Raw genomic sequence first — 14,175 nt, forward strand, 5'->3', positions numbered from 1 at the left:
AGAGAGGCATCGGAGGCAACACACCATATCTACAACCATACAATCTTTGATAAACCTGACAAAAACAAGCAACGGGGAAAGGATTCCCTGTTTAATAAATGGTGTTGGGAAAACTGGCTAGCCATGTGCAGAAAGCAGAAACTGGACCCCTTCCTGACACCTTACACTAAAATTAACTCCAGATGGATTACAGACTTAAACGTAAGACCTGGCACCATAAAAACCCTAGAAGAAAATCTAGGCAAAACCATTCAGGACATAGGAGTAGGCAAGGACTTCATGACCAAAACACCTAAAGCATTGGCAACAAAAGCCAAAATAGACAAATGGGACCTAATGAAACTCCACAGCTTCTGCACGTCAAAAGAAACAGTCACTAGAGTGAATCGGCAACCAACAGAATGGGAAAACATTTTTGCAGTTTACCCATCTGACAAAGGGCTGATAACCAGAATTTACAAAGAACTCAAACAGATTTACAAGAAAAAAACAAACAAGCCCATTCAAAAATGGGCAAAGGATGTGAACAGACACTTTACAAAAGAAGACATACATGAGACCAACAAACATAAGAAAAAAATGCTCATCAACACTGGTCATCAGAGAAATGCAAATCAAAACTACCTTGAGATACCATCTCATGCCAGTTAGAATGGTGATCATTAAAAAATCTGGAGACAACAGATGCTGAAGAGGATGTGGAGAAAAAGGAACACTTTTACACTGTTGGTGGGAGTGTAAATTAGTTCAACCATTGTGGAAGACAGTGTGGCAATTCCTCAAGGACCTAGAAATAGAAATTCCATTTGACCTAGCAATCCCATTACTGGGTATATATCCAAAGGAGTATAAATCATTCTACTATAAGGACACATGCACACGAATGTTCATTGCAGCACTGTTTACAATAGCAAAGACCTGGAACCAACCCAAATGCCCATCAATGATAGACTGGACTGGGAAAATGTGGCACATATACACCATGGAATATTATGCAGCCATCAAAAACGATGAGTTCGTGTCCTTTGTAGAGACATGGATGAATCTGGAGAACATCATTCTCAGCAAACTGACACAAGAACAGAAAATGAAATACCGCATATTGTCACTCATAGGTGGGTGATGAACAATGAGAAGACATGGACACAGGGAGGGGAGCACTACACACTGGGGTCTATTGGGGGGAATAGGGGAGGGACAGTGGCAGGGGGGCAGCTGGGGAGGGATAGCATGGGGAGAAATGCCAGATGTGGGTGAGGGGCAGGAAGACAGCAAATCACACTGCCATGTGTGTACCTATGCAACTATCTTGCATGTTCTGCACATGTATCCCCAAACCTAAAATGCAATAAAAAAAAAAAAAAAAGAAAAAGAAATAAAAGGCATAGACTGGAAAAGAAGAAGGGAAACTATCCCTACTTGCAGATATCATGATCTTATATATAAAATACCGTAAACAGGGCAGGGAGCCATGGCTCACGCCTGTGATCCCAGCACTTTGGGAGGCCGAGACGGGCAGATCACCCGAGGTCAGGAGTTTTGAGACCAGCCTGGAAAATGTGGTGAAACTCTTTCTCTACTAAAAATACAAAATTTAGCCAGGCATGGTTGCATGCGACTGTAGTCCCAGCTACTTGGGAGGCTGAGGCAGGAGAATCGCTTGAACTCAGGAGGTGGAGATTGCAGTGAGATGAGATCACAACATTGTACTCCAGCCTGGGTGACAGAACAAGATTCCATCACAAAAAAAGAAAATCCCCAAATTACTAATGCTAATAAATCAGTTCAACAAACAGCAGGATATATAATCCATATGTAAAAATCAGTTGTATTTCTATACATTAGCAATGACTAATCTAAAAGTGAAATTGTAAAACAATTCCATTGATAATAGCATAAAAAGAGTAAAATATGTAGGGATAAATTTAATCAAAAAAGTACAAGACTTATATAATGAAAACTATAAAACATTATTGAAACACATTAAGTGGTATTAGAAATATATCTCATGTTCATGGTTTGGAAGACTTACTATTATTGTTAAGATTGTAAATTTCCCAACTGATTCTGCAAATTTGATGTAATCCTTAACAAAGTTCCAATTCCTTTTCTTTTTCAGAAGTGTACTGATTCCAAAATTCATACAGAATTACAAAGGATATGGAATAGCCAAATCAATTTTGAAAAAGAACAAAGTTGGAGGACTTCTTGATTTCAAACTTAACGTTTTTTAATCTTAGAAACTTACAGTAATGAAGACCACATGGTAGTAACATGAGCACATATATATAGATAGACAAATGGAATTTATCTGGGAATTCTGAAATAAATGCATACATTTATGATCACTTGATTTTTAAGAAAGGTGCCAAGGCCATTCAATGAAGCAAAGAACAGTAGTTTTAGCAAATGGTAGGGATTAGATTCATTTTTTTTCACATGTGGGTATCTGTTTCAGCAACCAGATATCTACATGCAAAACAATGAATCTAGGCCAGGTGCAGTGGCTCATGCCTACAATCCCAACACTTTGGGAGGCTGAGGTGGGCGGATCTCCTGAGGTCAAAAGTTTGAGACTAGCCTAGCCAACATGGTGAAAACCTGACTACTAAAATACAACAATTAGCCGGGCATGGTGGCATGTGCCTATAATCCCAGCTACTCAGGAGCTGAGGCAGGAGAACTGCTTGAACCTGTGAGATGGAAGTGGCAGTGAGCTGAGTTCATGCCACAGTGTTCCAGCCTGAATGACAGAGCGAGGCCCTGGTCTCCAAAAAAAAAAAAAAAAAAGAATGAATCTAGTCCCTACCCTTGTACAATGTATAAAAATTAACTCAAAATGGAAGACCTAAATGAAAAAGTTAATTCCATAAAACTCTTAGAAAGAAACATAGATAAAAATCTGTTTCCATAGATTAAACACAGTGTCTTGGACATGACATCAAAAGGACAATAAAAGAAAAAATAGGTAAATTGAATCTTGAAAATGTTATGCTAAATGTAAGAAGCAGACATAAAATTATGATTCCATTTATATGAAATGTTCAGAATAAGAAAATCTATAGAGACAAAGTAGATTAGTGGTTTCCAGGGGATGGGGAGAGGAGGAAATTGAGACTAACTGCTAACAGGTATGGGGCTTCTTTTTGGGGTGAGAGAAATGTTCTAGAATTGGACAGATGACATTAGGCCATGGGAATAATCTGACTTAGAAGTGTCTTAATACCAGGCATGGTGCCTCACACTTGTAATCCCAGCACTTTAGGAGGCCAAGATGGGCAAATTGCTTGAGCTCAGGAGTTTCAGACCAGCCTAGATGACGTAGTGAAACTAAAAAAAAAATACAAAAAATTAACTGAGGATAGAGGTCCATGCCTGTAGTACCAGCTGCCCAGAAGGCTGAGGTGAAAGGATTGCTTGAGCCCAGAAGGTTGAGGCTGCAGTGAGCTGTGATCACACCATGGTACTACAGCTTGGGCAAGGGAATGACAACCTGTCTCAAAGAAAAAAATAAAGGTGTCTTATGAATAGTAACGGAGTACTCTAGGCTGGGTATCTATATATAAATCAGTAAACCTCCCAACAAAACCTGCACCACTCCTGTTGAGCTGGCCTTGGTAAGAAGTATGCTCTTCTCTTCCCAACTGTACCATCTTCTATTCCCTCTCTGAAGTGGCCTGAAAAAGACTGGGTCAAGCTGGGTTAGTATAAGCCAGGTAGCCAGCTGTCCATATAAATTCATCTGGACTGCCATCGGCAACAGTTTGTAATATATTTTTTATCTTTATTCCTGAAAATCCATCTAGAAACAATGCTTGGAGAGCAACAACTCAAGCAGCCCAAATATTGTAGATGATAATAAAATGGAATCTTGTTCACCTCCTTTCAACACTGAACAATTTGTGAGGCTCAGCAAATCGTGGTACTGGCAATATACATTTCATATATTATAGGAAGAACCCAAGGTATGGTCCATACCTCTACTTCCCCCATTAGAAGAGGTAGATTAGTCTGTTTTCATGCTGTTGGTAAAGACACACCCAAGACTGGGAAGAAAAAAGAGGTTTAATTGGACTTATAGTTCCATATGGCTGGGGAGGCCTCAGACTTATGGCGAAAGGCAAAAGGCACCTCTTACATGGCAGCAGCAAGAGAAAATGAGCAAGATGCAAAAGTGGAAATCCCTGATAAAACCATCAGGCCTCGTGAGCCTTATTCACCACCACGAGAACAGTATGGGGGAACCTGCCCCCAGGATCCAAATTATCTCCCACCGGGTGTCCCTCCTACAACACATGGGAATTATGGAAGTACAATTTAAGATGAGATTTGGGTGGGGACACAGCCAAACCATATCAAGAGGCATAAGAAAATGGCATTGAGCCTTGTCCAAACATCATGGAGCATTAATCTCCACGAAGATCTGTAGCCGCATTAGGAATACTGGAAGTTAGGAGTTCCAAATATCTCTGGATATGGCCACTGCTTAGGATGAACAGGTTCCACCTCAACCAACTGGCATATAAGGGTCATCTCCTTTCCTTAGACACCAGAGTCTTCCTCCTATAGTAATATATTGGTAAGGTAAAATGACCACAAAGTTACTACTAGTTCCACTATAGCTTCATAACAATTAAGTACTCCTAAAATTGTAGGTATATATTTTTAAAGGCCAGTTTCCTTTTACATGGACGAAGGCAGCCTCAATGGGACCATGGACCATGTGGGTAGATAACTGGGATCCAGGTTGCTTCAGGGCTAAATTGTTACTACAGTAGATGAAGTGTGTATCCAGCCATGGAGAGAAGGCCAGACTTAACACCAGAACATAACAAAAGCTGTTAGCTCTAAGATGTAAATATAGAGCTACAAACAAATGATAAGGCAAGAAGACAAAGCTGAAAACCCAGAAATTGGTCAGGAAATAGAAAGGCCCAGGCTAGGAACCTCATTCAGGCAAGTGTGACCATGTAGTACCAAGCTAAATCAATTGGTACTACTAAATCAGTTGGTACAAGCTTAAATCAATTTAATTTCTGTTTAAAGGTACAGAACTGGGCCAAACATAACAATGCATTTTTCTAATACAGGATATTAGCTGTGGCACTGGCTACCTTGACACGTCTTCATCTGAAGAAAAAAAACATAGAAAGCCTGCCATGATGACAATTTACTTCATGAAGAGAACAGATTCTGAAATGGTCATTCTTTTCCATTTAAACAATGCTACCATCTCCCAAAGAACAGCTTTGGGGCAGGAAAGAACAGTATTTCATTTCAAGCTGGACTACTCATCTACCAAAATACCATTCTGACCAAAGAAACAGATGCAGAATTACAGTCACAGCTGCATTCTGCACGGAACAAGTTGGATAATGGTATTCTAAATTGCTAATTATACTGTTAATGATTTTTTTAGTGTCATTGCAGTACTTTGCCACCTTTGTTTAAAAATTTTTAAAAAGCGTGTAGGAAGTTTTCTAAATGGTAAATTTCTGTTTTGTTAAATACTAGTGAGTCTTCCAAAGAAAAATTCCATATAAAACCCATTTATTGAAATGGTATTTATATGTGAATTTGGAGGAGCGTATTTATTGACTAGCTATTTGTTTTAATTTACTTTCTCACCAACTTACCTGTATTTAAGATTACTGAGGTCATAAGTCTCTCAGTATTAGTGTTTGTATCTAGATCCATAGTTGGTATGAAAAGATAATAAACTAACATATGTCTTGATATGCTGGCACTGGGAATGTGCTACAACTCAATTTACAAAAAGTAATGGCAACAGTACAATTTAATTTTCATTGTGATAACCATGGTGCAATGTATTACAATGTTAGTATTATGCTGTTTAATCCATGCCAGCATAGCTGGGGAAAGTAATTACATTTTTGATATAAAAATGCTGGTAATGTTTTCATTTCATTTTAGGAGATTATAGTATGCAAATTAAAAGTACTGTCATTGTCCCATATTGTTTCTTGACATTTAAGTGGCAGACTATATTTTTCCACAAATAGTGAATTAATTTCTACTAAATTATTTCATTAAGGTTTTTAAGTAATTAGTTTCTTAACTGAATACCTCAAGCTGGCTAGAAACTTCCACATATTAGATTTACAAAAACTAAAATATCTTATGTGCAGAAAATGGTGCACCAATCACAATTATATCACATTGTGTCTTGATAATTTTAATATTGAACAAGGTAAATCAGTAGTTAACACAATCTTATACAATGACAAACTCTTAAGCAAATACTTACATCTTCTTTTAACAGGCCATCCAATTTCAGTGATCTTTTAACACTACAAACAAAAATTTAAAGAAATTTTAGATATGACATGTTTTATTTAAAGTAGCTCAATAATTAAGAATATATATACACACAAAGATTATATATAATATTAATTATATTAATACCAATATAATATTAATAATTAATATCAATATATTATATTATACATAATCTTTGTGTATGTATCTTAATGTTAATACAGTATATTAATACAACATATTGTATAGTTATTCATGTAATATATATTATATATAATCTTTATTATTACATACTAATCTTTATTGGTTAGTTCTGCCAACCAATTTTATATTATTTATTAAAGCAGAATACCATATGAAGAAAGCAATTATTTATGATGACAGATTTGATTCTAATTGCATATCTCTAAATGAGATCATAATTAAATATGTAAATTAGTTACTTTAAAAAATATATGCAGTTATAGATACATGGACTACCATACAATTTAAACATCAGTCATATCATAAAAAGTGTTATAAAAGTTATATATTTGTCAGCTTTAAAATACCACTATTACAATATCATACATACGAGCAAAATAATTTATACACTTTCAGTGGAGTTGCTGAAAGTATAGTATAGAAACAGTCCACTAGGGTTAAAGGTATAAGCAAAGTGAAAAAAGTTTTGCACATTAGTCTAGCTTTAAACATGATTCAGTGCAACCAGACTATGACTTAACTGAGGAACAGATGCTCTATGTCTTTATAAGTCCCCAATCCATAAGAAACTATTTTTTGTTTCCTTCACTAAACTGATTCAGGAACATGCCAAGCTCTCTGTGTGCAAAATCTGTTCTGCTAAACTGGATGCCCAGCTGTTGGTGACAATGCTTAGAAAGGAAAGCTGAATATTTATAATACTTTATTTCATACAGCTGTCTTCTAAAGAGCAGTCATCAACATTTTATTGAATGCAGACTAAATGCTCAAAGGAGAAAAAGGTCAGTATAAATTAAAACTAGTTTTCTCAGTGACAAATACAGTGTTAAAAGTATTTTCTTGATTCCTGGGAAATAGAATTAAAATATTAAAGAATTAGAACATAAAGCAAAAAGATTGTACTCTAAAGGTTGTATTACAGAAATCCTCCAAAAGTTTGTATTGATATTAGAAAATGACAATTCATAAATAACGACCGATTTACAAAGAAAGGAATAAGAAAAAATGGAAGAGATGGTCAATCTAAGAAAATTACTGAACAATAAATATTAAATACAAAAATTTAATCTATTGTAAAAGCAGATTATTTTGCTATTATATCCACATTAGCCTATGACAACATTATTTCTTGAGATTAAACTAGTTTAAAGAATTATTTATACTTTTAGAAATCCACTTAATATCAACTTAATCTGATTTCCCAATGAGGTAAGAGAATAGAGGTACAAACAAATTAAAATGAAGACAGTTTTAAAAAGTTTATATTTAGCTTTGGAATATATATTGCCCTATTTGGGTATGTAAGATGTTCTGGTATTTATTACACTTCAAAAACAGAAATTAGGCTGGGCGTAGTGGCTCACGCTTGTAATCCCAGCACTTTGGAAGGCCAAAACGGGTGGATCACCTGAGGTCAGGAGTTTGAGACCAGCATGACTAACATGGTGAAACCCCATCTCTACTAAAAATACAAAATATTAGCAAGGGGTGTAATCCCAGCTACTCTGGAGGCTGAGGCAGGAGAATCGCTTGAACTCAGGAGGTGGAGGTTGCAGTGAACCAAAATCATGCCATTGTACTCCACAGTGGGCAACAAAAGGGAAACTCTGTCTCATTTAAAAAATTTAAAAAAGAAAAGAAGTTAAAAAAAGTTAAGCAATACAGTATTTCTTATCCTTTGTTCCTAAATGCTATTAAAATGCAATACTATCTTTTAGAAGGAAACAAATTCCATCCTGCTATTAACTGTTCAAAATATTGTTTTATTATCAATGGCTAATTCTTAGAGAAAGTAAATAAATGTTTGTTTTTAAGAAGTTTACAGATTAGGTCCCAGGTTCATCTAAGAAACCCAAGGAAATACATAAAAAAGGATAAATAAGAAAGTAAGCTGAGTTAAAATAGGCTGTCATCTCCCACTTTATGCTTGGTGAGAATCTAAAAATATTATTTTTAGTAGTATTCAGGAAATTCACACATCTAATAAACAAAAATTATAATACTCAAAAGAATCCTTAAAAGATCTAATAGACAAGACTAGTAGAAATCTAAGAAATCACTTAGTTCAGCCAGTAGGGAAAATAGTTTGTGCAACTTGCCTACCATCACACATTTTGAGGGAGGGAAACTCAGATCCTAAGTCCTGGGCACAATAAATCTTTATTGAATTGAGGGGAAGGGAATTAAAGAAGGGGAAAGAAGAGCAAACCCATTACAGAGTTTATGACCAGCTATTCTTAACATCCTATTAGAACTGGGCCAACCACTCTTTCACAACACAATAATGAGAATATAATAAATTGATTAGAAAACTGTTAGTAGGAATAGAGGAGACAGATGAAACATATGAAGGAAGAATAGGTAAAATCCGATTAGATATATGAGTATTTTCCTAAAATATTTACTCTTTTGCTACCAGTATTAGCTCACCAAAGTGATATCTTTTTGGTAGTTCTGTAAAGTTATACGCAGCTCCTGTGGCTACTATCTTGGTTTTAAAAAGTGAGCACACAAAATTGGACTTGAATATACATTTCTCCAAAGAGATACACTAATGACCAATAAGTACATGAAAAGATGCTCAACATCTCTAATCATTTAGCAAAATGCAAATCAGAACCACAATGAGATATTTCTTCACACCTATTAGGATGGCTACTATTAAAAAAAAAAAAACAGAAAATAACAAGTGTTGGTGAGGATGTAGAGAAACTAGAATCCCTGTGCCTGCTGGTGAAAATGTAAAATGGTTCAGTATCTATGGAAAACAGTATGGCAGTTCCTCAAAGAATTAAAAATAGAATTACCATATGATTCCGCAATACCACTTCCAAAAATAATCGAAAGCTGGGACACAAACAGGTATTTGTACACCAATGTTCATAGCAGCATTGCTCACAATAGCCAAAAGGTAGAAAAGCAATGTAAATATCCATTGACAGATGAACAGATAAACAAAATGTGATATATACATAAAACAAAATATTATTCAACTTTAAAAAAGAAAGGAAATTTGACACAAGCTACAACATGGATTAACTTTGAAGATATTATGCTAAGTAAAATAAGCCAGTCACAAAAGGACAAATATTATATGATTCCACTCATAGGAGAGTAGTCAAGTTCATAGAGACAAAAATAGAATGGTGGTTGCCAGGGGCTAGAGGGAGTGAGGAATGGGAAATTACTGTTTAATGGGTAGAGAGTTTCAGTTTTACAAGATGAAAAAAATTCTAGAGATGAATGGTGGTGATGGTTGTACAACAAGGTAAACATTCTTAAGTCATTTAATTGAACACCTAAAAATGATTAAAATAATAAATTTTGTTATGTATAACTTAGCACAATTTAAAAATAATTTTTAAAAAGGATAGCTACCTACTGCGTCCTAATTACCACCCTCTAATAGGTAACAACTTATAATCTCTGTGGGTGACTTCTAACTTCCAACTTACCCAAATTTACACCTATTATGCCCCTAATTTACAAGTTATATTCTATTTCCAGGTGTACTAGATTTAGATTCACTGGGATCAAAATTCTGGCTGCTACCAGAATTGCTGCTGTTGAGAATTTTAAAAAGATATAAAACATCTGACATGCAATTTTATATACAGAGAGCATAACTATTTTGTATAATTACATTATTCTCTAAGACTGTCCTCCTCTTTTCTATTTAGCTTAACACATGGTAGTATTCTGAACAGAATTCTCTAGTTCATCAGAATAGAACAAGTAGATGAGTTTCATTACACAATGTTATTGCCTAACACCAGTTACACGATTAAAGAAATTATTCCAGGGGAAAAAAAAACCCTATCATTTGATTCTAATCAAAAACCAGGAATGACACAGCAGAAGATCACAAAATTATATGATTTGAGGTTCTCTTATAGAACTTTTAAAACATCAGTTTAAATACAACTTTGAATAGCAGGACTGAGGGGAGGAATGGGGGGTGAAGAACAAACTTAGTAAAGCAGTTAACACTCAGGGAGCCTTCATGCTATGCCAAATTCTTCCCCAAGGTTGGGCAAATCACATAATCTCACTAAGCTTCATAAAGTTGATAATAACACTGGCCTGTAAAGTAGTAAGAAATTTCTGAGTGGAAGATAAAAATATCACTTAGTATTTCAGTGGTTCCATTTATTCCTCACTATATTGGAGATGATAATATTGCCAGCTACAACTTCACAAGAGTGTTTAGAGGATTACTGAGTATACTTACGAGATTCTTAGAAATCCTTTGATGAAAGGCAATGGCCAAATTCACATCCCATGTGACTCCTTAAATGTAAACTGAGGTATGTAAAATGATTTATTTTCCATTCTATGCACGGGAATAAGCAAAGAAGGGAGAGGAATCTATTATCCTTTCTGCATTCTGCTTTACATTCAAGCCTATGCTTGTGGCCAAATTAATAACAGTATTAATCACTAATACTGTTACTAATCACTCATTTAGATGCTTTAATACTGACCATACTCTTATTAAGTATTGTCACATACATACATATAAAGAAAGGACATCAGTATGTCCTTTGAAAGAGTCTCTATTGAAAAGACTCAAAAACAGGTCTATCAGAATTAAAAATGGCAGATGGTGATGGACTTTTTTCTGTATGAATTTTATTTCACAAAGTAAACATAATAACAAAAAACTAACACTGATATCTACCATACCTTTGAGATTCCAACAGAATCATCTCTAAGAAGTTTCTCCTGACATTGTCCAGTTTGCACTAGGAAAGCTTCAACTCTACTCAACAACACTTGTGCATGACCCTCTCCCTAAATTAAGCATTAAAACAATCTATTTATGTTTGTTTTTCTTCCCCAGAGTAAGATATTTATATCATTAGCACCATGTCTGTTAACTGGTAGGTTACGAGTTCTAAAAATGCTTTAACTACCTCTTCCATTAAAGTTAAAACTCCTAGATAGCACATATCTATTCATGTTTGAATCCCCAAAGCCTGGTACAGTGATTGGCATACAAGGGTTATATAAATTAATGATTTAATTAATTGCATTTATTTTTTAGTTTGAAATACCAATCTCAAATTCAAGAATATATTTAGTTCCTTCAATTTTCTATGATGCTCCAATTTTGTGGACTTAAATAATTTTGGCTGAAAATTCCTAGATAAGAGCTTTTTTTTTTTTTAAAGATATTTCCATCAGTCATATTTAAGGTGGTTTAAATACACAGCCTGGCGCAGTGGGTTTCACCTGTAATCCCAACATTTTGGGAGGCTGAGGTGGGTGGATCTCTTGAGACTAAGAGTTCGAGACCAGCCTGGGCAATATAGGAAGATCCCAACTCCACCACAAATTAGCCAGGTGTGGTGGTCCATGCCTGTGGTCTCATGACTTGGGAGGATGAGGTGGGAAGATCACTTGAGTCCAGGAGGTCAAGACTGCACTGAGCCATAATTACGCCACTGCACTCCCAGCCTGGGCTACAGAGCAAAACCCTGTTTAAAAAAAAAAAAAAAAAGGTCCCAAACAATATAGCACAGTCTTATCTCTAAGGTAGTCTTTTATGTTGATTTGTGTCTTATCAGTTCTGAAAAAAAAAACTGAGCTGTATTTCTTCAAATACTGCCTCTCCTTCATTCTACCTTTCTGAGACCTTATTAAGAAATTATTTTAGACTTTCTTGTTCTATATTTCACATCCCCAAACTTCTCTTTCATTTCACTGCTCTCTAAGTTGCCTTTTGGGCAAACACATACTATATCCTTGAAACTCACATCCTTAACAAGATATGGAATATCTGAAACCAACTTCATCATCTTTACCATACACAACTCTACTTTTCTCATTTTTTCCAACATTTTACTATTGCCTATTCTAGATTACTTTTGCCTATTCTAGAATTTCGTGTAACTAGAATGATACAATATGTACTTGTGTCTATTTTTTCTACTCAGCATAATTGTGAGATTCACCCTGGTTGTTGCACATCAGTAGATCATTTGTTTTTAATTAATATTCCATCATAGCAATAAACCATGTTTTCCTGTTGAAGACACTTGGTTTGTTTTTAGCTATTATGAGTAAAGCTTCTAAGAACAACCTTTTACAAGTTTTGTTTTGTTTTCCTTAGCTATATTCCATTCAGTTTTCTTAAATAAATATTTAGAAGTAGAACTGCTGGATCATTGGGTAGGTGCACATTTATTCAACTTTATAAGAAACTGCCAAAATGTCTAACAACATGCTATTGTTCACTTGTGTATTTTCTTTTGTTAATTAGTGGTTCAAATCTTTGGGCCATTGTTTTAAAAATATTTTTGTTTTCCTACTGTTGAGTAGTAAGAGTTCTTTGTTATCCTAAATATAAATCCTGTCTGATATATGCCTGTTAAATGCTTTCTCCCAGTCAGTTGTGTGAAAGTTTACTTTTTTAATAGTATCTTTTGATGAGCAAAAGTTTAAAAGGTAGATGAAGTGTAATTTATCATTTTTTTTATTTTATAGTTTTTGCTCTCTGTGTCTTGCATGAAATTGTAACAATATTCTCATATATTTCCCTCCAGAAATTTTACTTTTTACATTTAGGATGAAAATATATCTCAAATTAATTTTTGTACATAGTGTAAGGTGATGTGTGTGTGTGTGTGTGTGTGTGTGTGTGTGTGTATGTGTGTGTTTCCCCCTCTATTCCAGCACCACTTGGGAAGAAAAATTTTCTCTTTTCCCCACTGAACTTCTCTGGTTCCTTTGTGGGTCTATTTCTGGACTTTCTATTCTATTTATCTATTTCTCCTTATGCCCAAACCACATTGATTTCATTACCAACACTTTATGCTAAGTTTAGTTAGTGTACATACTCCAACTTCATTCTTTTTTTTCAAAATTGTTTTGGCTACTGCAAGTCATTTACCTTTCCATACAAATTTTGAAATCAGTTTTCAATTTCTATAAAAAACTTGCTTGAAGAACTAAAAACAAAACTACCATTCAACCCAGCAATCCCACTACTGGGTATCTACCAAAGGAAATCATTATTACATCAAAAACAAAATGTGCTTGTACATCTATTGCAGCACTATTCACAATAGTAAAGTTAGGAATCAACCTGTGTCCATCAATGGATGACTGGATAAAGAAATGTGGTGTATATATACACCAAGGAACACCATGCAGCCATAAAAAAAGAATGATATCGTGTTGTTCTGCAGCAACATGAATGGAGCTGGAAATAATAATCTGAAGTGAAATAATCCAAAAACAGAAAATCAGGGCACGCATGGTGGCTCACACCCATAATCCTAACACTTTGGGAGGCTGTGCTGAGCAGACTGCTTGAGTCCAGAAGTTCAAGACCAGCCTGGACAATGTGGCAAAGCCCCACCTCTAAAATAAATAAATAAATACATAAAATAAGCTGGGCACAGTGGCATGTCTCTGCGGTCTCAGCTGCTCAGGATGCTGAGGAGGATCACCTGAGCCTGGGAGGTGGAGGTTGTGGTGAGCTGAGATTGCACCACTGTGCTCCAGACTGGGCGACAGAGCAAGATCATGTCAAGAATGAAAGAATGAAAGAAAGGGTGAAAGAGAGAGAGAGAGAAAGAAAGAGAAAAAGAGAGGGGAGGGGAGGGTATCAACTGGGTGTGACAGCTCACATCTGTGATCTTAGCATTGTGGGAGGCCAAGGCATGAGAATTGTTTGAGATCAAC

General features: G+C 35.4%; 1 protein-coding gene across 10 annotated transcripts in view; it reads right to left on the reverse strand.

Moving 5' to 3' along the window:
- Window positions 1-14,175, reverse strand: part of ITGB3BP (integrin subunit beta 3 binding protein) — a 108,375-nt gene that overhangs the window by 87,025 nt on the left and 7,175 nt on the right. For all 10 annotated transcript variants that reach the window (XR_008472978.2, XR_008472977.2, XM_054236370.2 and 7 more), the window contains one exon: window positions 6,269-6,311. Coding sequence is in view for 2 of the 10 variants with exons in the window: in XM_009001392.4 (XP_008999640.3) it covers window positions 6,269-6,311 (43 nt within the window). In the remaining 8 variants the exon portion in view is untranslated. The remainder of the gene's footprint in view (window positions 1-6,268; window positions 6,312-14,175) is intronic.

This window comes from Callithrix jacchus, chromosome 7, assembly GCF_049354715.1.
Source record: "Callithrix jacchus isolate 240 chromosome 7, calJac240_pri, whole genome shotgun sequence".
Taxonomy (NCBI): domain Eukaryota; kingdom Metazoa; phylum Chordata; class Mammalia; order Primates; family Cebidae; genus Callithrix; species Callithrix jacchus.